The sequence below is a fragment of the Puma concolor genome, chromosome A3 (genome assembly GCF_028749965.1).
Source record: "Puma concolor isolate L17-30 chromosome A3, mPumCon1.1.hap2, whole genome shotgun sequence".
Taxonomy (NCBI): domain Eukaryota; kingdom Metazoa; phylum Chordata; class Mammalia; order Carnivora; family Felidae; genus Puma; species Puma concolor.
This window is the reverse complement of record NC_141669.1, coordinates 79,009,234-79,032,571: the sequence shown is the minus strand read 5'-3', so window position 1 is coordinate 79,032,571 and position 23,338 is coordinate 79,009,234. Positions and strand designations below refer to the sequence as shown.

General features: G+C 51.5%; 1 protein-coding gene across 1 annotated transcript; it reads right to left on the bottom strand.

The window, feature by feature from the left end:
• Positions 1-730: 730 nt before the first annotated feature.
• On the bottom strand, positions 731-23,333 carry ZAP70 (zeta chain of T cell receptor associated protein kinase 70). Its single transcript, XM_025931970.2, has 14 exons — positions 23,179-23,333; positions 22,885-22,959; positions 13,547-13,979; positions 12,758-12,918; positions 8,140-8,278; positions 7,951-8,038; positions 7,822-7,868; positions 7,544-7,595; positions 6,316-6,508; positions 5,580-5,786; positions 3,220-3,412; positions 2,988-3,128; positions 2,772-2,884; positions 731-1,230 (listed from the first exon to the last, which is right to left on the bottom strand). Exons 3-14 carry the CDS (start codon positions 13,946-13,948, stop codon positions 1,107-1,109), a joined length of 1,860 nt encoding a protein of 619 aa, XP_025787755.2. The 5' UTR covers positions 13,949-13,979; positions 22,885-22,959; positions 23,179-23,333; the 3' UTR covers positions 731-1,106.
• Between the last annotated feature and the right edge of the window lie 5 nt (positions 23,334-23,338).

Sequence of the window (23,338 nt, the reverse complement as noted above, 5' to 3'; positions counted from 1 at the left end):
CTCTCCCTGGCTCTGAGTGGGTTTCATGGCTGCCCTTGAGCCAATTGCTTTAGAGGGCCAAGCCAAGAGAATGAGGCAATGGCTGGGAACTGGGGGTGGGGCCAATCATAGCTGAGGAAAGGGGAGCAAGTTCAGAAAAGAAAGGCAGAAGCCTGGCTCCATTTCACCTGACCTGTTGGGTTCTGTGCTCCAACATCCCAATTTTCCACATGGGGAAACTGAGGCAGCAAGAGCTCAGGGACAGGACTTCTCAGCAGGACTGAGCCGGCACTTGGGACACAAGGTGAAGGTCCCAGCTGTGACTGTGTCCAGGGAGGAAGGCGGGGCAGTTGAGTAGGGTGTTAGGTGATAGAATCACCTGAAGGCACTTTAAAAGGCACCAATGTTGAGGCATGGAGGAGAGGGGGTTGGCGTTTGTTAAAACCGCATCAGGTGATGCTAACAGGCAGCCAGCATGGAGAGCACCCTTCTCACGCAACCCACAAAGACAGGGAAGCTGAGGCCCAGCAGCACACCTGCCTCAGTTCCCCCACTCTGCCACAGCTCCTCACTCACACAAAGATGTCCCCAGGGCAGAGAAGTGGGAAAGTCAGATACTCAGACCCTGGGGGCCACATCCAGGCCCACACAAGAAAAGCTGTGCTCAGGCACTTCTCATTGACCCCTTCCAATGACCCACCCCCTGTCCTGCCCAACCCCCACCCATGGCAGAAAAGATGAGAGACTCCAATAAGAAAGAAGCTGAGTTTATTTAAACGATTGAGGTCTTGCCACCTGAGAATTCCAAGTCTTCCCCTTCAGGCTCCAGAGGAAGGAGGGTCCTTACTGTAAGCAATGCTCCCTCAGCTCAGGGCTCCCCAGTAGATACCAGCCCAAGAGCAGGCTATGCAACCCACCCTCCCAGGGCCTCCTTCCTCCCCCAGCCAGAGGGGACAGGTGGCCAAGTGGAAAACTAGATCAGTATTAAACTGAGGCTTCAGCTGCCTGCCTTATACAGCCCAGCTGGTTTGGGCAGAAAAGCTGAAGTGAAGCCAGCCAGACTGGAGGTCCTAGGATGGGGCTGAAGCTGGGGCATCATGGCTTGCAGGCCCCAGGCAGGCTGGAGCTCAGGCAAAAGCAGTCTCGGTTCCCTTTCCAGGCCCTGGGGGGTCCTCAGTCTTGCTCGCCAAGCTGTAATAGTAGGTCCGCATGCGCTGCTCCACAGCCAGGAAGTCTGGGCGGTCTTCCCACCTGTGGGGGTTCAGGTAGATCCAGGCCACTGACCATATCCCCAGAACCCAGCTTCAGCTGGAGGGCAGACACGCATGGGGGCTCAAAAAATCAGTGTGTGGCGGGGAGGCACCTAGGTGGCTCAATCAAGCATACAGCTCTTGGTTTCAGCTCAGGTCACAATCTCACGGTTGGTGAGATCAAGCCCCATGTCAGGCTCTGCACTGAGACTCTCTCTCTCTCTCTCTCTCTCTCTCTCTCTCTCTCTCTCCCCCTATCTCTCTGCCCCTCCCCTGCTTGGCTTTGTCTCTCTCGAAATAAATAAACATTTAAAAAAATAAAATCAGTGGGGCTGTCAGGGTGGTAGAGTTTTGGGAAATGGAGACGTCTCTTGGATGTGAGTACTAGAATTCGAGTGGTTCTGTACCATGTAATAGAAGAGCTGCCGACATACAGGATGTTGGGGGAACCATCTGTTGAGGGTTAACTGGTGAAGATTTAGGGAACTGAATTCACTGAGTGTCAGGGTTACAACTATCAATGAAGGGGGCCTGGGATATTGAAGGCTGAGGTACTGCACATGTGCCAAGGGCCAGTGTATTTGGATGCCAGGTGCGGACTTTTATGGGTGCAAGTATGCTGCCCCTAGTCTAGCAGAACATTGGAGCATTGATGGTGGGTTCAGTTAGTGAAGAGTTGGGCTACGAATGGTACTGTGTGTGAAATATCCATGTATGGCGTTGGATGCGAGCCTCTTTCAGTATTGGGGTGTTGGTGTACTGAGTACTTCCCAATGGAGACCAGGTCAACACATGTTGGATGGACTGATCATGTATTATTTATCATAAATAGGGTATCTATACATCGGGTTGCTTGGGTGTTTAGGTGTCAATGTCATAGGTGCTGGCCAATGGAATAATGGATGTCCGGGTAGAAAAGGTATCAAATGTTGGAATATCCATGCTCAGTGGATGACAATGGCTCAGTGTAGGACAATATATTGTTTGGGTGTGTGTTGCCTATTTTCTGATGGGAAGTTGAAATACTGATGGTGTTAAAAGTTGGGCTGTTCAAGTGTTGAGCTTGAACACTGGACAGAGGTGGAGGTTTTGAATATATTGAGTATTTGGGTGCTGTAGTGTTGGCTTGTCAGGATAAATAGGTGTTGAATGTTGGACAGCGGGGGACTGAGGAATGAGAGTGGAGTATTATCACATGTCCTGACCATTGGTACTATATTTTGGGTAAAAGAGTACTGCCTTGTTTGAGTATTGCAGGATCAACGTGTTGAGTGTTGGCTGGTGGGGGCCTGAGGTTTTAGATGCTGGAGCATTAGGTGTTTACAGGTAGAGTGTTGGGGTGTTGGCCCATTGGAGCACTATAGGGTCCATGTGTTGAGGTATTTAGCATAGGTGCAGAGAGTAAAGCTACTGCGTGTGAGAAAGACTGTGAACTGGGTGAGTCTTGGGAGGGATGAGTTTTGGACTATTGGTCACCATGACCTCTGGTCCCCGGCCCAGTGTCAACTCAGCTGGGTACCCTTCCCACCCACTGGCACTCACTTGTAGATCCAGCAGTCACTCATGAGTGTGTACATTTCAGGTGGACAGTCCGGCGGGCACTCCATCCTCTTGCCCTCCTCGATGAAGGCTATGACTTCAGGGCCCTTCATCTTCTGCTCGAGCCAGAACCAAGTGCAACATGAGTAACCAAGGCCACCTCACCCTCACCCCCCTTCTCACCCAGCCACCTGCCCACCCGCCTCTGCCCACGCCTGCCTTGTAGGGCTTCTGGCCATAGGAGAAGGCCTCCCACATGGTGACCCCATAGCTCCAAACATCACTGCGGCTGGAGAACTTGCGGAAGTTGAAACATTCAGGCGCATACCACTTGAGCGGCCACTTCCCTGCCGAGCGGGCCTGAAAAGGGGGAGATGTTGCCAGGGCAGGGCTCAGGGACCCTCCACCCACCCACCTCATCCACCTGGGCACCAAAGGGGTGGGGGCTCACAGTATAGTAGCTGTCGTCGGCACCCAGTGCCTTGGAGAGACCGAAGTCGCTGATCTTGGCGTAGTGCCGGTTGACCAGCAGGACGTTGCGGGCTGCCAGGTCACGGTGCACAAAATTTTTCTCTTCCAGGTACTTCATCCCCATGGACACCTGGTGCAGCAGCTCCGCCACGTTGCTGATGGGGATCTCCTCCCTGGGGTGCAGGGGAAAGCAGGGTCAGGTGGGAGGGGACAGCCCGAGTTCCCAAGGGAGCAAAGCCCACACCTCTGACCCAGCTGAGCATGTAGTCAGCAGGTGCTTATTGTGTGCCCAGGCACAGGGCTGGAGATACAGGAAGGAGGGCAGGTGTGAACAGAAGAGGCAAAACCCTCTGTCCTCCTCTGGTCTCAAGACTTTCAATGTCTCCCACATACTATGATTCCCAAACTTACACATTTACCTGCATCCTCTTTGCGCCCCTGGTTGGGGGGGGGGGTCTCATGGGCATCTCAAAAATAATAAAGACAGAGGCACCTGGGTGGCTCAGTCAGTTAAGCATCCGACTCTTGATTTCAGCTCAGGTCATGATCCCAGGGTTGTGGGATCGAGCCCCATGTCAGGCTCTGTGCTGGGCGTGGAGCCTGCTTGGGATTCTCTCTCTCTCTCTCTCTCTCTCTCTCTCTGCCCCTCTCCTACTCTTGTCTCTCTCAAAATAAATAAATAAACTTGAAAATAATAAAAATAAAGATAAAGCGAAGTTCCTGGTTGTTCACACACATACCCAGCTCCCCCCACTGTCCCTTTCTTCTCCAACAACCACATCCTTTCATTGACTTGGGCCAGAAGCACCAGCCTCACCCTCAGCTCCTCTTTCTCACACCTGGCTTCTAATCTGTCAACATACCCTGGCAGCTCTGCCTTCAGAATCCTTCCAGAATCCTTCTACTTCTCTCCACCTCTGCTTCTGCCACCCCAGTCCAGCCTTCATCATTGTAAGCCTGGACCAGAACGAACAGGCACCACCACCCTCATTCCCCATCGCCCATCCTCCCTGAGCACAGAAGCCCAGTCCTGCCACTCCCCCTGTTTAGAGCCTCCCAGGGCTCCCACCACACTTGGGGTGGAAGTCCAAGGTCTCCCCATGGCTCACAAGGTCCTGCATGACCTACCCCATCACTTCCCTACCCTTATCAGCTCCCCCTCTCCTCTTCATTCACTCTGTCGCAGCCATGGGACCTTCCTCACAGTTCTCTCACCACATTGGGCACAGGCACACCTCAGGGCCTTTGCACTGGCTTCTTCCCCCACAGCTGCACTTGGCTGCCTCCCTCAGTTTGCACAGACCTCGCCTTCTCACTTTTCACCTCCCACCGTGACACTCCCAATCTTCTTTTCCATAGTACTTCTCTTCCAACATATTCTACATTGCATTATAATTATCATTGAAAGCCTCTTTTTTCCCAACCAGAATATAGGACAGAGACCTTTGTCCCTTTTGTTCACCGATGAATCCCAAATGCTAGTAACAGTCCCGATTACAGAGAAATTGCCCAGCAAAACCTGTGGAATAACTGAATGTATGAGTCAGCACGAACGCATGCACGAGCTGGGGTACACTGTGAATGTACATGCACCAGTCAGAATAGGAGTTGATGGTCACACGCCTCAGTTGATGGTCACTCACTCAGTGAGTGTCAAAGACCGTGTCTATGAGGGTAAGAGTTTAAGGCACGAGAAAACAAATGAAATCACAGTTTCTTTAGATTGAGGGTCAGCAAATTTTTTCAGTAAAGGGCCAGATAGTAAATATTTTAGCCTTTGCAGGCCACGTATGGTCTCTACCACATACTCTTCTGCTTCTTTTTTTCTTTTACAACCCTTTAAAAATGCCAAGCCATGCAGTACCAAACAACACTGTGGGCTACAGTTTGCTGACAGTGTCTTAGGTCAAAGACAATCGACTATGGACAATCTCACGAGGGCAAAACTTCTAAAGCTCTTACAAGCAGGACCAGACACTGTTCTAAGCACTTTACAAATATCAACTCACATGAGCCTCACAAGAGCCCCCTGAGGTAAATACTGTGATCAGCACTGTGGTACGAGTGAGGAAACTGAGGCACAGACAAACTGAGAGACCTGCCTGGGGTCACACTAGTCAGTGGCAGAGCTGCAGTTCAGATCTGGAGGTCAGACTCTGACGGCTGTGCTGGTAACAGCTCCACCCCATGGGTGTGAGTGTGGGCACGCAGGGCGGCAGGAGTGAGTGTGTCTACAGCTGTGTGAAAACAAGTGTGCCCTCGTGGCTGGAGCACACCCATAAGGACGGATGAGCCTGCTGGGCCCACAAGTTCCAAGTGCCCAGCCCGCCCGGAGCTCACTTCTTCCCAAGCAGGAACTTGTGCAGGGGCCCGCCGCCTGCCATCTCCATGACGAGCATGAGGGCCTCGGCCTGGCAGACGCCGATGAGCCGCACGATGTAGGGGTTGTCCAGCTGGTGCATAATCTGCGCCTCGCGCATCATCTCATCCTTGTCTGTCTTCTCTGTGCTGTGCTTCAACACCTTGATGGCGACGTCAATCTGCTTCCTGCCATGACGTGCACCTGGTCAGCACGGGCCCCGCTCGGCCCCTTGTGCCCACCCAACCCGCCTCTCTTCTCTCTGGCCATGTGTGGTGGATACCGTGGGTTGCCACTTCCTCAGGTGCCAGGAGTGTCGGCCAGGGACAGCTCGCTGCCAAGTCCCTCACCGAGAACTGCCCCTCGCTGAAAAAAAACACTTCAGAGCTACACCCGTCCCCAGGGGCTGCCTGTATCCGGTAGCAAGGCTACAAAGGGGGGCCCCTCTGCAGCTCCCCTGGGTCGGTTAAGGCCTCTGTTGCAACTGCGGCTCAGCCCACCCTCTCCCTGTCCCAGCCTGCTTCTCCCACACCCTCTCAGGTGCTGACCCGAGCCCTCCCAGGTAACCCCCTAGCATGTACTTTTCTGGCCCAGGGTCTGTCTCCCTGGCAAACTGATATCGCATCCTGGCCCCAACCCCCAAGGCCTGGTGAGGCCACACCCTCCTCTGTCCCCCCACCACGGTGGTGCCCCAAACCACGGCAGGAGCAGCCATACTTGCGCATGCGATAGACGCCCTGGCGCACTGAGCCAAAGTTGCCACAGCCAAGTTCTATGTCAGCGATGAGAAGGTTCTCACGCTTCAGGAAGAGCTTCTTGTCCTTGAGCTCCTCAGGGTCACTGTAGGGGCTCTCGTACACACTTGTGTCCATGGGCATTGGCCTTGGCTTCTCTGCGGACACTAGGCGTGCTGGGCATACACACACGTGTGCGCTCCCAAGTCAGGATGAGGGAGTGGGACAAGGGATGGGGAGGGCACAGCAGCCTTGGCACCCGCAAAGCGCACACCCCAGACAACGGTGCACCATCCAGAGCATGCACAGGCACGTGGGTACACGTGTGTGCTCGTGTGCATGCGTGCACTTGTGTACACTCCTGGTCCCCTCTGGGGGGGACTGGGAAGCCACATCCAGTGGGCTCTAAAGGCATATGCGTCTATGTGCACATGTAACCACATGTGCCCATGCATTCACACAAACGCACCCTCGTATACTTGCACCCACGTCTGTGTGTGATGGGGGTCCAAAGGCACATCTGCATGAGAAACTGTTAGTGTGCCAGCTACAGGAAGACCTCTGTGCGTGTGTGTGCACCTATGTCCATGTCTGCCCATGTCTCTGGATGCACCACACAGCCATGTTTACAAGGGCTCCAAAGGTGAGCCTCTGTGTGCACACGCAATCCTGTATTTTCTCTGTGCATGCACACGGGATAGGCTTGCATCTACACATCAAACACATGAGCATCTGCAGCCAGGCATTTTAAAAACAGGGGCTCCAGAGCCTGCCTGCCTGCCTGCCTGGGTTCAAATCCCAGTTCCACTATTGCCCAACCGCAAGACCTTATTAAGTTACTTGCCCTCCTTTCTCATCTGTAAACTGAGAATAATCATCATGACTAACTGGCATGATTAATATGGCATAGCAGAAGCATTCAACAAGCTCAGACACACACGAGCATGGGGCGTGACTGGCACATCGTAGGTACTGAACACATGTGTGTCTGTGGCTCAGGCACAGCCAGATGTACTCCCCTGCGTGTCTGCATGCACCCCATGCACAAGCACACAGGCAGGCGTGATGGATGTGCACCCACGTGGACGTCTGCAGTCACAAGTCAGGCCTGGCCCACATCCCTCCCCTGCCACACCCTGGAGCCCAGCCAGGGACCTTGATCACAGCCTGGCAGGAACCCCACATATACACCTCCAGCTTTGTCAGCTCACCTGGTTCAGGGGTGTATCCATCTGAGTTAAGGGTATCAATCCGTCTCTGAGCCTAAAGGTCATGGGGTCAACAAGGGTCAGCAGGACCTGAGCTGGGGGCACCCAGCCCCTGAGACCCATATTCTCTGAGGATTCCCAGGGACAGTTCTGGGGGGTACCCTCTTCTGGTCCATGGCAGCCCCACTCTCCATCCCAGCCTCGCCCTGGGAACAGGACCCATCACCCACCCGCCCAGCTCCATCCCTCACGACCCAACTTTGAGATGCCAGCTAACTCACATGGGTGAAAGTGGACGGGTGAGCTGGGAGTGTGGGAGCAGCAGCCTCTGGGGGAGCAGAAGTGACAGTGAGGGGGTGGGGCACGGGGTCTTCGCTCATCCCGCCCCCATCCCCCACAGCCCCACTCACCTGAGCTGGCGCTGGCGCTGGAGTTGGGGCAGGCATCCTTCAGGCAGTAGATGAGCCCATCAGCCTTCAGCTTCAGGTACTCTACCAGCTGCAGGGAGGCGGCATCAGGGCCTGGGCTCTTCCCTCCCCCAGAACCCCAAGCAACCCCCCACCACATCCCCTCAACAGCAAGGTAGATGGGCAGCTTACCTGCCAGAGCGTGTCAAACTTGGTCCCCTCAGGAATACAGTATTTGCCTGCCTTGTCCTGGCTGATGAGGTAGTGGTATACGGTTTTCCCGTAGATCAGGGACAGTGCGTACGTGCCCTGCTCCTTCCGGGGCCTCAGCCTGGAAGGGGGAAGGAGGGGGTATCACCCCTATAACCACCTGAGTTCTCCTGTGGTGACCCCCTGCCGGGCCCCAGATCTCACACACACACACACACCCATGGGCTCTGACCCTGACAGTCTCACAGAGAAGTGTCAGGGACTAGGGGAGCCAAGGTCAGGCGCGACTCAACCTCCAGACCTACTGGTAACAGGTGGCGGGGTGGAGTCTGGGAGGGAAATGAGAGGAGAATGGCAGTGTCCACAGGGAGACACAGCTGTCCAAGGGCCAGTATGTGACCATCCACGGGGGAATACTGGGCCTCCCACGGTGGACACTCAGCCCAGAAGAGCCTGAGGCTCACACAGCTGAACACGTGGCCATCCAGGGGAGAACACTGAACCAGCCACAAGCAGACACCGGGTCCTCCACAGCAGAGTATGTGGCCTTCCTTAGGAGACACTCAGCCATTCACCAGGGATACTTGGCCATCCACAGGATATTGAGCTATCTATGGTAGACACTCAGCCACCCACAGAGGCCACAGAAGTCTCTGCAGGCAGACTTAAAATACTCTCTTGGGGAGAGAAAGCCACTTTTCCATGAAGAGCCACAGAGGTAAACACAACTCCATGGCTCGCTCCTGGGGCACCTTTGTACAAATCAGAGTAGGTCACCTTGTCATCACAACAGACCCGCTAGTTACTGTGAAGACTGACCTTTGACAGAGTGAGACCTTTGATTGTCCTCTGCTGGAAATTTGCCAAAATAAGTACACAAATCTTCCTAGTCTATGAATGGGAACTAAGCCCCTCGAAGAATAGGGGCTTTGTGTGGTAAGACCTTGTCCGCACACGCACACACACACACACAGGCCAAGTTAGAGCCAGATGCCTGCACCCCCTCATCCCACAGTGAAACCAACCAACACCTCCCACAAAACAATTTTGTTTCGAGTCACTGGCACAAGGTTCTACTCCAGAGTTAAGTGTAAATTTCCAATGGAGGATGGACAGCAACGGGTCCTGGGGGTCTCAGGTCTTGTACAAGAAGTTGTAGGCAGCTGACCCATAATCTGAGGGATTGTATTACGTTGCAGAAGAGCTGGCTGTGGGCGGGCAGCAGGAAGTAGGCATCAGGATGGCCTGCAGGTGGTGTAAACTCTCTGACAGGGCTTTGGCCCACGGATAAATGTTTACTGAATGTTAACCATGTCTCAGGCACTGTTCTAAGGGCAGAGATACAGTGGTAAGCAAGAGAGATGTGAGCCCACCTTGTAATCAAGCCCTCCCTTAGGTCAAAGGGATGGGGAAAATATCTTCTAAATTGCCATGGCAAAACCTGAGAGTGGGACAGAAGGGCAGCAAGTTCCCAGGAGAACAATGCAATGAAGCAAGATATAATTCCTAGGCTGGCCCACAATTAGGGATGCCTTAAGACATAGGAAACCAGGGTACAGGGTGATAGGGGAGCCCCAAGGGCAGAGAAGAGAACCCACAACAAACTAAAATGCAAATGTCCCACAGAAAGGAAAGCACTTCCATAACTAGACTGGTGGGGTAGCTTGGAGGTTATGGTTTCTAATTACTAGTTCTCTTCTTTTGAGTAGTGAAAAAGACCTCCCTCAGGTCCACATCTTAAGTTTTGAACTAACAGCAGAAACTCAACACCCAGGCTCACTAGCAAACGTATATGTAAAATTGAAAACACCACCACAATATTAGGCATTCTTTCCCATCAACAGATAGAGTCTCAGGGCACCTGGGCGGCTCAGTCGGTCAAGTGGCTGACTCTTGATTTTGGCTCAGGTCATGATGGAGCCCCCTGCATCTGGCTCTGCACTGACAGTGCAGAGACTGCTTGGGATTCTCACTCTCCCTCTCTCTCTGCCCTTCCCCCATGTGTGCATGCACACACACACACACTCTCTCTCTCTCTCTCTCAAAATAAATAAACTTAAAAGAAAAAAAACATAGAGGAAGTCTCATTCTGTATCTCCTGAATCCAGGCCTTATCACATGACTCGCTTGGGCCAATAAGACATTAGCAAATGTGACACGAGGTGAGGCTTGGAAAGTGGTCAAGCAGTGGGCTCCCTTGCCCTCTCTTGCTTGTCCTGGCAACCCTGCCACCATTGGAATGAGTCCAGGTTAGCCTGTTGGAGATGCCCCAGGAAGGAGAACCCAGGCACGCCAGGCTGCCAACTGCCAGACATGTGAGGCCATCCTAGACCATCCAGCCCCAGTCCACACCCCACCACGTCTGACTGCAGCCACATGAGCGAGCTCAAAGGAAACCAGTACAAGAATCACCCAGTTGAACTAAGCCCACACTGCCGACCCCCTGAATCAAGGGGGGAATAAATAATGTTGTTTTAAGCCATGATATTTTAGGATGGCTTGTTACATAGCAAAGGCTAACTGATAACACTCTCTTTGGAAAGAGATATGTGAATTCATAAAAGAACAGCGGCCAATTCCCACATAATAACCACATAGGCCAAAGACATTGATGTGGTCACCATGTATATTTCAATGCCACAAATTCTACTTTATTTACCAAAAAAACCCAGTAGGTGGTCGCAGTTCTTTGCCTCTGCAGTTCAAACTTAACTTAAGCTAGAAGTGCCAGCTAAGAAATCAACGTGTATCTCTACTTCCGAATATACAGAACCTGGTAACAGTAATATAAGAGCTATCATTTATTGAGATACTGGTTCTAAATTCTTCACATAGTTGCCATTTGACCTTCACAGCATTCCCCCACAAGGTAGGTACTATTATTGTCCCCATTTTGCAGATGAGGAAACTGAGGTATTAGATTGCACAACTGGTTAGAAGTCGAGCCAGGATTCAAATCAATTCAAATCAATTAATTGCTAATAGGACTGACAGCCAGCTCTGTCACACGATTATCTGTGCCACCCTGAGAAAGTCACTTATCCTCTCAGTTTCCTCACATGTAAAATGAGACAGTTTAACTAAATCAGAGGTTCTTAACCCAAAAAGGGCTCCAAGAATGAGGCTCAGGTTCAACCACGATCTTCTGTAGCTTCTTGTGTGCAAAATCTCTGGAGTAAACATGTTTGGGGTCGAGAAAGGGGTTCAGCTTTGGTAAGATTCCCACAAGGGTCTGTGATCCAGAAGAGGTTAGGAAACACTTAACAATATAATCTTAAAGGCCCTTTCCAGAGGTCAGGTTTCTTTTCAAGTTGAATCAACCACTCCATAAACCCTGAGATTATAAAGAAAGCTTTGGCAACAAACAGCATGAGGTACAATTCCATCCATTCTTCGGCAGCTCTGACCTGTGGTCAATAGTTAAGCGTGGCCCTGGTTTTAACTCCAGGCCTGAGTAACATGCATCTTTCTATCATACCCTACACCCTTATCTCAGAACTGGACCAGTTCTGGGCTTGTGCCAGGCATCATGACCCACCAGGGGTGTTCCCCTCCTCCCAGCCCCATACAAGGTTCTATGCCTACAGCTTTGACCCTTGGCCCCTAACTATCCTCTGTAGCTTTGACCTTCAGCCCCTAACTATCCCCATATTGAGAAAGCAGTTATTGACTGCAGGAACCACAAAAGCAATCTACAATAGCTTCTGTCCAAAGCATGCCTTGCCTAATTTTCCAATAGCCTGGCTCAAAGTAGCTGCTTCTGGTCTCCTGACATTGCCCAGTGTTAAGTCACTGTCCTTGATACTGTCACTGCTCTACCTGGTTCTGAACCTCAGTGCCAGTTCAGTCTCTATACTGTACCTGATCCTTGTTCCCTCAGCCTCAGTCTCCCATGGCTCATGTTGACCCTACCTGCCTCTGTGACTTCGAGTTTGACATCCAAGGCACCCATAGCTGGTCAAAGCCCTTGGCCTAGGCTCTCCTGAGATTCCTCTAACCTCAGTAGACCAACTAATTGTCATAAACTCTGCAGAAAGTTTGCAGACTTTTCCTTGGGGCAGAGGAATTCGTTGTCAAACATCTTCCATGGAAGCTTAAGATATGAAAGAGGTCAAAGCTGAGCTAGGGTGGGGACAGCAGCTGGCAGGTAGCACAGCCTGGGTTCCCTGGATTTGTTTTGTGTCTTCCTGCTCCACAAGGACAGGGATTTGTGTCCGTTTTGTTCACTGCTATGTCCTCAGTGCCTGAAACATGCCTGGCACATAGTAGATGTTCAGTAAATATTTGCTGAATGAAGGAGAGGAAATTGAAGCAGTTAGAAGTTCAGCTACTTGCCCAGCAGCCTGAGCTGATAAATAGCAGAGCCTGGATTCCCACCCAAACAGTCCAGCTCTGGAGTCCTAACCACTACAGATCCTTTCTCATATAATGTCCCTACCACACACTCAGAAACACACTAGCCACTTGCACATGTTAGCACAGGCGCACCCCTCCCTGCACACTGCACACTGCACACTGAGGTCTGCCCCAGCCTCCAGGATTCTGGCCAACAAGCCCCAGCCTCACCGCCCTAAAGCCCCAGGCCTCAAGCCCCACATACAGGAACTTGCCGTCGGTCTGCGAGCCCGAATAGAGTTTGCGCTCTGCCTCCTCTCGAGTCAGGCTGCTGTGGTACCAGGGCATCCTCTCGTGAGCTGTTGTGGCAATGAGCTTCTCCACCTGGGGAGCCTGGCTGATGATGGCCTGCTCCAGGGCCTCACCCTAGGGAAGGGAGGATGGAGGAGCCAGGAGACTGATAACTGTCACCAGGGGCGTGACCACAAGAACCCTCTTCCCTCCTCTGGACCTTCCTAATTTCCTCTGTCCCTATGAGACCCTTCACCCTAGACCCACCTAGAGTGAGTCCTTCAGGTTGTTGAGGACAGCCCCCCTCTCCAGACACCCCCCTCCTACCCCCCGCCCCCGCCATCTCCACGGTCCTTCTCCAACCTCCCGCCCATCTAGGGCCACGCCCCAGACCGCGCCTTACAGGCGGTCCAAGCTCATCTTCAGCTCGAAGATCTGACACTGGTTGTCGGGTATTGCAAGCTGTTGAAGACCACAGCCCGGGCCCGCCCCCAGCCCAGGCCCAGGGCAACCTTCAACAGCTGTCTGGCATAGGCTTGCACCTAGGCGTCACTCAGCCCCCTCCCTACGAGGCCACCTCTTAGGTCCTGCCCCCAACCAGGACCGCATCCACCCCTCCAGCTTCCAAATCTGACGAAGCACAGCAAAGCGCAGGCTGAAGAATGTAATCGCTCTCCCCAGTCCCCAAGGCTCTCTCGCCCTCAAGGGCCTGTTCTCCCCGGCCCCGCCCCCAGGGCCCGCCCCCTCGGACCAGCGCTCTCACCTCCAGCTTCCACGTCTGGCGCACGTAGTCGCGCACCATGGCGTCGCGCAGGCAATCGAAGACCCCGGGCTGCGGCTCGAGCCCGGACGGCCGGTTGCACGGCTTGCGCAGGTTGCAGGGCAGCCCGTCGGGATCGCGCGAGTAGAACTCGCAGAGCTCGGCGGGGCCGCAGTGCGCCTTACCGCCAGCGATGGCGTAAGTGCCGTTGAGCTGGCGCTCGATGGGGAAGTGGTGGAAACGCACATCGTGCACGAGCGAGAGCACGTAGCCGCCCAGCGAGCGCAGGCACTGGCGCAGCAGGAAGAGCCCGTCGGCCATGCCCGCCAGCTTCAGGTGCTCCTCCGCCTCGGCGCGCGAGATGCTGCCATAGAAGAAGGGCAGGTGCGCCGCGGGGTCCGGCATCGCCGCCGCCGCCCCTGTGCCTCGCCAGACCCTGCGGGTTCAGAACAAGATGGAGGGCACGTCAGGGTCTCGGCTTGCCTTCTTGAACTCTGTCCACTGGGCCCAGAGATAGTGGGAGAGAGGACGCATTGAGGGGCATCAGTGTCATAGTGCAGAGCCTCTTTACGCCAGAATAAACTTGGAGAGGAGCCCCCGCCGGCTGGGCTCAGATCGGAGGATCCCCAATCCTCCTCTGACTTTTCAGAGACTTTGTGTGGAACGCCCAGACACCCCCACGGGCCCACACACACCAGAACCTGGAACCATTCATTCATTTCCCAAACACGTGTTGAATTAATTGTGTTTCAGCTCAGCGCTGGATATGAGTGAATAAGACAGGCCCTGCCCTCCTGAATACTGAACAATCTGAAGGGGGGGGGGGGAATACATTAAACAAGGAAACAGGCAAAAATAGTAATTACAGACTGAGACCAGTGTTATAAAGGAAATAGAGTGCTATTAAGAGAGAGAAGAGGCCACTGTAGCTGGGAAGGTCGCCTTGTCTGAGGTAGTAGCATTTGAATTGAGATCTGAAAGATGAGGATGAACCAGCTTTTCAAAAATCGTGGAAGAGAGAACATCAGGCATAGGGAACAAAGCTGGAACAAGTTTTGTTCTTCAAAAGAACCTTTCTCTATTAACCTTCCCTTCTTCCTTTCCACTGAGTCTCCCTGGCCTTAGAAATTCCGCTTTACCCTGCCCCCTCTGCCTTCACGGACAAATTTCTAGAAAGCATAAATTAATTTGAATATCCATCAATAGGATATTGGTTAAATACATTAGGGTTTAACTCCAACGTGAACTTTGATACAGCCACTAAATAAAATGAGATGTGTGATGGGGGAGGGGGAGAGGGAGAAGGAATTAAGGATATTTAGATAAATATCTGGTAAGGCAGATAACCTAAAATTATCTGCTTTTAATTTTCTGGGGTGATGGTACAATGGCTGATATCTTGATAAGCTTTGGGTTATACAAGTGTCTCAATTTCTCTAAGAATGTGCTAAAATTTGTTCATTTCATTATATTTGGACCCCTTATTTTAAAAAAAAAAGAAAATATTGAACGCTAGTTAATGATCTGTATGTGGAAATATTTACCTCTGATGGCTGTAATTTACTTTGAAAGGCATCCAGAAAAATAACATTGATTGATGGATAGACAGGTTAACAGATAAGTCTTATTATTCAGAGTAGTTCTGTAAAGTCATTGCAAACACTGAATTAGCAAATACTAAATGATCGCTCCTAGAGGAATCCAGGGTTAGGTTCCTTCAAGTTTCTGGTCACAACACTTTCTTTTTTCTTTTTTCTCTTTTCTCTTTTTTCTTTTTTCTTTTCTTTCTTTCTTTTTTTTTTTTTTTTCAGTATTCTCTGCACCCAATGTGGGGCTCAAACTCACCACCCCATGATCAAGAGTTGCATGCTCTTCTGACTGAGCCAGCCAGGCACCCCACAACTTAAAATTTTTTTAAGTAGGCTCCACACTCAACGTGACTTGAACTCATGACCCCAAGATTAAGACTCACATGTTCTACCAACTGAGCCAGCCTAGGCCCCCCCACTCTCTGGTCAATATTTTCATCAACTGATCAGTACTTAACCTTGTTTCTGCTTAAAGACACTTTATTTGATATATATTGTTGGTTCATTAACATTGAATGCTCAGCCAATAGCGCTATAGCTAAGATTACCTGACAACCCAGACTTTTCCTGTAAGGCACATCACAGCCTTCTTGCACGTAGGAATACAAGATAGCACTGCAGCACTGCACTGCCCTTTAAACAGTGAAATCACCAACAAAAAGCACAAAAAAATGTGCACCAAATAGAGCGAAGGACACTTGTTTACAGTATGAGAAGTAAAACAAAAAGGTAGAGAAAAGTGTCACCTTGTTTGACCTCAGTGGGAATGCGCATGTCAGTTGACTCAAATTTCTTGCTTCTCTGGGTATGTTCTTGAATGACTGTGAAAGGGCCTTGAGTATTAGTTTGGGGGTTATAAATAAATTTTAGCAAGTAGGCTAAATACAGAACATCCTAATAATGAGGATAGACTGTATGTGATAAAGTGAATATAACAATATTAATTGTAGAACTATGGGATGGTTAACGGGTATATAATTCTTCCCATTTTGCTGTATATTTGGAAGTGTTTATACAATATTGAAAAAACTCATCTCCCTATAACAATTTCCAAACATTTCTCTAGGGTGGGCCCAGCAAGCCCACCCAGGCATAGGTTACATTCAGGGGAAGATCCTTGGGTGCCTTTCTTAGTTAAGCAAAAGTAAGCAGGGGGTGCAAAGAAGGCCTTTGTGGGTTGGAAAAGGCTGCCTTACCTCTGGGTGTCCAGGGACAGGCAAGGATGGGCACAGGGGCTGAAAGGAAGATACTGGAATGGGAATCAGGTGAGATCTGAGTCAGGGTAGCCAGAGGAGGAACCAGAATCTGCATTCTAACCAGACGGTTCCTGACATTTGGTTTGGGAAGGCCAGGCTTGAGAGGGTTCCTGGATGTCCCAACAGTTACAGGTAGGTGATTAATCAGAGACTGCATTTGTGTCCCACCTGGAGATATAGGTCACCATTCCATCAGAGTGTTTAAGAAGCAAAAAGGGTTCCTGGGTATTTACCCTAGAGAAATGGAAACTTGTATTCACACAAAAACCTACACAGGAAATGTTTATAGCAGCTCTACTCACAACTGCCAAATTTTGGAAACAAATGTATCTCAACAGATGAATAGATAACTATGGTACATCACTACCATGGGATACTACCCAGCAATAAAATGAAAGGAAATGTCCACAACACATGGATGAATCTCAAAGGCATCACGCTGAGTGAACGAAGCCAAACTCCAAAGGCTACAAACTGTATAATTCCATTCAAAACTGTATCAGTGGAGAACAAAGCATCAGTGGTTGCCAGAGGCTGGGGGCCAAGGAGAAGGATTGACTAGAAGAGACATGAGGGAATATGGGAGAATAGTCAGTATCTCAATTGAGATGATAGTTTCTTGGATATATGTATTTGTCAAATCTCATGGAAGTGTTCACTAAAATGGGTGAATTTTACTGTATGTAAATTCTACCTTAGTTGTTGGGTTTTTAACTAAAGGAGTTGGAAACTATAGACAAACCAGGCACTAAAAATAATAACTGAAATAGGAAAGAAAGTGCTGTCTACACCCCTGCTCTACTTTCTTGACTCCCACCCCCTCATCCAGCGTCACAGTCTGCCCCCCACCTCCACCAGGATACTCTCCAGGCCAGAGAGGAAACACTGATATCACCACCTGGTGGGCACCAGGCAAGCCCTCCTCAATGCTGGGTCCCCTGAATGATGGACACAAGTGACCCTTTCCTCCTGCTTGAGCTTCTTGGCTCTCCTCGGTCCTTCACAGGCTCCCTGATATGCCTCCTCCCTCTCTGATGGTTCCTGCCGCCTCTCCTCCCCCAGCCCTGGTAGCCCTACTTGGGCCATTCTGTCTGTGGCTATAAACATGTTCACCTGTCTAGTTCAGACCTCTCTGTTTGTGCTGGCATCACCTCCTTTGATCTCTACCTGCTGTTTCTATTAATAAAATCTGAGATCCAGATCTAACTCACATAGTGTTTGTGGTTGGCTAAACCCCACAGTCTGTTTCCCATGAGCTGAGCTCTAGGGTCTGCGAGTTGCTTCTCAGCAGTTTTTCCCCCCAAAGACTCCCTTGCTCAAGAACTTACTGTGGCTCCCTCCAGCTCACTTCATTGAACTAACTAAATTCTTCAACTGCTCCACCTGGGTTGTGCTATTAGCCTTCTTTCAAATTCACGTCCATACTTTTATCCATGCAGTGCTCTTCACTGGGTACACCCTCCCCACTCCTCTCCATCCTCCCAAAGACAGCCATCCCTGCCTCAAAGACTCATATAGTCACTCCCTATACACAGGACACAGGACCAGGCAGCAAGGTGGGGGCTTGTCCATGGAGCTGTGGGGAGTGGTGGGGGTAGTGATGCTGGTCTCTGGGGCAGGAAGCTGTGGCAGGAAATTGTCGGCAACACAGTTTGAGAAGCTCCTCCCCGCAGTGGCCACAGGTGCAACGTGGGTAGCCAGAGACAGATTAAGGCAGAAGGGGGGTGGGGAGAGGCTGGCCCTTGGGGCCCAGTTCAGGACCACAAGCCATGATTGGCCACCTCAGACCAAAGGCCAAGGTATGCCAGAGGCAGGACCATCACCCGTGCATTCTCAGCTTTATCACAACCTCCCTGTCTCACTGCCAATAATGACAACACTAATAATAACACGACACTGCATGGCAGGTGGGTCCAGGGGTTACCCAGCCCTGTGTCTGCTTTTGTCTCCCTATGCCTTTCTGGGCTGTCCTCACTAGTAAAATAGGGGATGAGAGTCGGAGCGATCAACTTTCCAGTGACCCTGTGGGCCAGAAATGCTGGGGAGGCCAGAGGAAGTGGACAGCAGGAGGCAGAAGATGGTGAGCCAGGTAGACAGGAGGCTGGAATATTTGTCCATGCAGCACCACTGCAAGCCAGCCCAGCATGGAGTCTTTGCTTTCAGAGGAGCTGGGCCAGTCTGCAGCTTCCTGGTAGGACATGGATGGGAAGGTCAGATGTTTCTATCCTGAGCTATGTCCCCACAGACTCAGTGGCTTTCCCAGGAGACAAGCTCACCATTAGACTCCCCCGCCCCAGTCCTGCCTAGACTGACCCCGTCTAGCCTCATGAGCTGTGAGTTCAGAGATCCTAATTTGGCCTTCCCAGCCAGAGTTTTCAGTTCAACTGAGAGATGATGGGACACCAGTCTTGTTTTCACAGCCCAGGCCCTGGGAGGAAAGGAGGAAACCTGTGGTCCTTGGTCAAAATGATCTACCTGAAATTCAACCATTCAAGGATCCTCCTTGGGTAAAGGTGGGGTTCAATTATATCTATGCCAGAGAGACATGATACTCCAAACATACTTCAAAGGGGAAAAAAAGGCTCAAGAGGTCAAACACATTTTCTGAAGCTGTGGAAAGCATATTAGCATATTAAAGGCTCTGAGAAGACCTGCATGGAAGGATGGTTTAGTTTTGTTTTATCCCCACTCCTAAGTAGCAGAGCCTTGAGGGTCTACTACTCATAGAACATACTCTGAGCATCAAAAGTCCCAATTAGATGTCCATCGGGAGATCCAGAGGGAAGACTAAGGCAGTCAGGCTACAGAGGGAACAAGTCCATCCAACTGGACTTGGTGAGAGGGGGCAGCAGTGGCACCAGCCAGGCCTGGGGGCTCCATATGCCATCCTCAGCCAGACATCAGAAGTGCCTCCACCAAGGGCACTGCTGAAATGGGGGCCCAACCCTTCTGCCCAAGCCTCCTTTCACTGACCCCAGTTCCCTGCCTGAGACCCCAAGTCCCCCCTGAAGCCATGTTTCCTGCTCTCTAGTCTGCAGGCCATGGTGGGGTTCCCCTTTTGCCTGCCAACAGAGGTAGCACAGGCAATTTCAGCCAATAAAATGCTACCTTGGTTACATTCTAAGTCATAATGACAGCAGTTGTCAATGTGCCACGGGTGGCAATAGGCCCTTTCATATTTTTCCCTGACACCAGGGGATCAGATTCCAACCATAGAATCAGAGATCTACTGTATCACAGTAGTGTGGCCCTGGGCCGTGAGGTAAGCTCACCAGACCCCACCTGTAAAATGGTGGAAGCAAAGGTGCCTAATACTGGGAAATTGTGGGGATTCCCTGAGATAAGACTCACGGAGCACCAAGCACAGCACCTGGCCCACCATCGTGTTATCATGTCCTTCTCTTGCTCTCAGCCCTCCAGGACTCCCACCTGACTCAGGGTTAAAGCCCAAGTGCTCGCCGTGGCCCCCAAGTCCTTACACAATCTGCTCCTACACCACTTTGTCCTCATTCACTCCTCACCAGCCACATGGGCCTCCTTATGTTACTTGTTCAGGTGAATTGATCAAATCAGGCATGGTCCAACCTCGGGGCCTTTGCACTGTCTGTTCCCTCTGCCTGGACACTCTTCCCTCAAAATCCCTCACTTTATTTGAGTCTCTGCCTAAATATCACCTCCTCCTCCAAGAGTTCTTCCCTGATCCCCCTCTCTAAAATCACCTCCCCTTCTCTCTCTATCCCTGACCCAGCTTTATTGTTCTTCACCACCAAAAATGTGGTTTATCCACCAACTTGTTGACATAGGACTTTGCCCCCTGTTTGAATGTAAGCACCATGACAGTGGAGACTCTGTCTTGTTCCCCTGCCTATGTCAGCAAGGCGTATATACATAATAGGTGGCCATACCCTTCTCCTGGCCACATGCTTCAGGTCCCCTCCATTGTCCCCTCCTAGAAGTGTTCCATGATTTCTGCTCCACCCTCCCCAGGCTGAGTGAGAGACCTCCACTGTTGTCCCAGGGCCCTTCCTCCCACATCACAGCCCTGACAGTCACGTATGACCACAGTCTGTTGACTCCCCTGCCTCTGACCAAGCTGAGCTCCCCAAAGCAGAGCCTATGGCCATCTTGTTTTCTCCTGCAGCCCCTGCTTCCTTCCAATAAGTACATGTCAAACAGGTTAGTGCCAGGGACTTTGCTATGAGCATTATCCATTGAATCTAAACCTCACCTCAACTCCATTAAATGGAAATTGTTACCCCCACTCCTCAGCTAAAGCAACTGAGGCTCAGAGAGGTTAATGTCATGTTCAAAATCATGGAACCTGCAAGTGGCAGTCAGGATTTGAATGCAGGTCTCAGACCCAGCAATCTGCACTCACCACTTCAGTGAATGTCCTTGAGGAGACAGAATCCACAGTTCTGAGCTAGATCTCTAGGGGCTTTCACCCCAGGCTGGCCTGGGACTGTCAGGGCCCAGAGTGCTAGGCTGTTGTGAGGTTGGGGATAGGACCTTGCATCCAGCAGATTCGCTAAGTGTCTGTTGATCGACTGGACAATGCCAGAAGAGCAGTCCCCCCTCCCCTCCCCCCACCTCAACCTCTGCTGCCTTGGTTTTAAGGGCTGTGTGACCTCAGCAAGGAGCTTTCCCTCTCTGGATGTCAGGCTCTGTGGCTGTGAAAGGGAGACAAGGAAAGGCTTAGGGGGTGGGAGAGGTGAGATGATGAGTCGGGAGGACAGAGCCTATAGAGACATGGGGACAGGGGGGTGCTGTCCTGTGCACTGCGGGATTGCAGGGTGTTTAGCATCTTTCCTAGCCTGTATCTACTAGATGCCAGCAACAGCCCCTGAGTCATGACCAAAAATGTCTCCAGACATTGTCAAATGTCCCTGGGGGGCAAAAGGGGTGCCAAAATTGGCTCCCTTTGAGAACCACAGCCTTGACCTATGCTTTGGGGAAGGGAGTGGTCAGCATGGAGAGGTCTGACTGCTGCAGCCCCTAGGAGAGTCTCCAGAAGCTGCAAAGTCCAGAGCCTGACCGCCCAGAGCTAATAATGATAATTAGAATTACAGCAACATGCTCACATAGCATCTACTATGTGCCAGGCACTCTAGATTTACGGTTGACCCCAGAACAGCAGTGGTGTGAAGTGCTCAGGTCCATTTACACACAGATTTTTTACAGGACTGTAAATGCCTTTCCCCTTGTGAATTTCTCCATACTATTTCATTTTGTCTAGGTTACTTTACTGTAAGAATACAGTAACATACAAAATACGTGTTACACTGTCTATATTATTGGAAGGTTTCCAGTCAACAGTAGGCTATTAGTAGCTAATTTGGGGGCAGTCAAAAGTTCTGTGCAGATTTTCAACTGCATCTGGGTTTCGGCACCTTTAACCCCCATGCTGTTCCAGGGTCAACTATATTAGTTCCCCTAATCCTCACAAGAACCTTGTGAGTGAAGGATTTATGGAGCCAGGACCTGATGCACACAGAGGTGCAGTGACTTGCCTGAGGTCCCACAGCACACACAGCAGGTGGCAGGGCCAGGACGCAGGTCTAGACCGCCTGGCTCCAGAGTGTGCACGTCCCGCTATCCAGGCCGCCTGCCTGCCCTGTGTCCTGGCCGGTGCCATGTGCATGAGGCAGGAGGACAGGTGTGAAAAGGAAGAAGAGACGCTGCACTGGAGGAGAAGAGCCTTCAGACGCGGCAAAGATTTTTTTCATCCCGGGAGTCCCTGGCCCTAATCTCTCAGCAAAGCCTCATTAAGCACCCACTGTGTGCTCGCCATCCTGGCTGAGATAAGAGTAACGAAACTCACCTTGAGTTGTTTACCATAGGAACCCCTGCCTTGGACATTTTTCCCAACCTCTCACCCAAGACACAAGAGCCAGGCGCCTGCAAGGTGCCCATATTTGCACCTGCATTTAACAGACGTGCAAACCTCAGTTTGCTCAGAAAGTCCACCCAACTTGCTGACACATCGCAGTTGAGTAGGATTCAAACTGTTTTCTCCTTCGCTTCTCTGGGCCCCTCTCTAACCTGAGCTCCCCTACAAGTGGCTCAAGCCTGCCCTGCATCCCCTGAGAGGAATTTTTTTGTTCAGGTTCACAGCCCTGTTGAGCCACCCTCATATTCACAGGGCTGAGTTGGGGGAGGGGGAAGACAACATGTTTGCTTTCTCTGGAGGATTCTCTGCTTCCTGGAGCCAAGGGTGTCACCCTGATGGGGGCCCAGGAGGAGGTGAGGGACTGAGCAGGCATCTCTGGGTCCCCTGGACACTACCGCTCAGCTGACACTCTGGCAAGGAATCTGTTTCCTTCAGGGTGGCTGGAAGCCATGTCTGCTTCCTTTTCCAGCTGGACACCACCCATCATCCCAATCTGACGGCCCCTCCCGGTCATTCCCAGTGGCCTCCTGACTCTGTCCTTCTCCACCAGACCAAGGCTACCCGTGGAAATGGTGAGCGGGTGCTGTTCCGTCCAGGATGACTTACCTGGAGTTGTGTCGATGGTATCAAGGCAAATGGGCCGCCTGCAAGATCTCTGGTCCCCAACGTCAACAGCTGGCTCTAGATGAAGAATTAAGGCCCAAGAAACTAACGTGGGTCTCTGTGCAGTCCAAGCCCCCAGCGTGAGGCCCTGCGGCTAACCACCCCCTCACATGCCCAGGCCGAGTGTAAGTAGGCCACACCCCAGGGGATCTTCACCCTCTGCCAGCTGCCTTGAGTCCCCTGGGGTGTGGCTGCAGTGGCAGGACAGGGGCAGAAGGCCGAAGAACGGCCACTCACCTGGACACACCAGCAGCAGCGCAAAGGCCCAAGCTGGCAGGGACCAGGCCCGGAAGGCCTGGTGTGCTCTCAGCAGCTGGTTTCTCCGAAACTCAACTTATTTCCTTCATGTGAAGACAGGAAAGGGGGCTGCGTCTGAAGTTTACGCCAAAGTCACAAA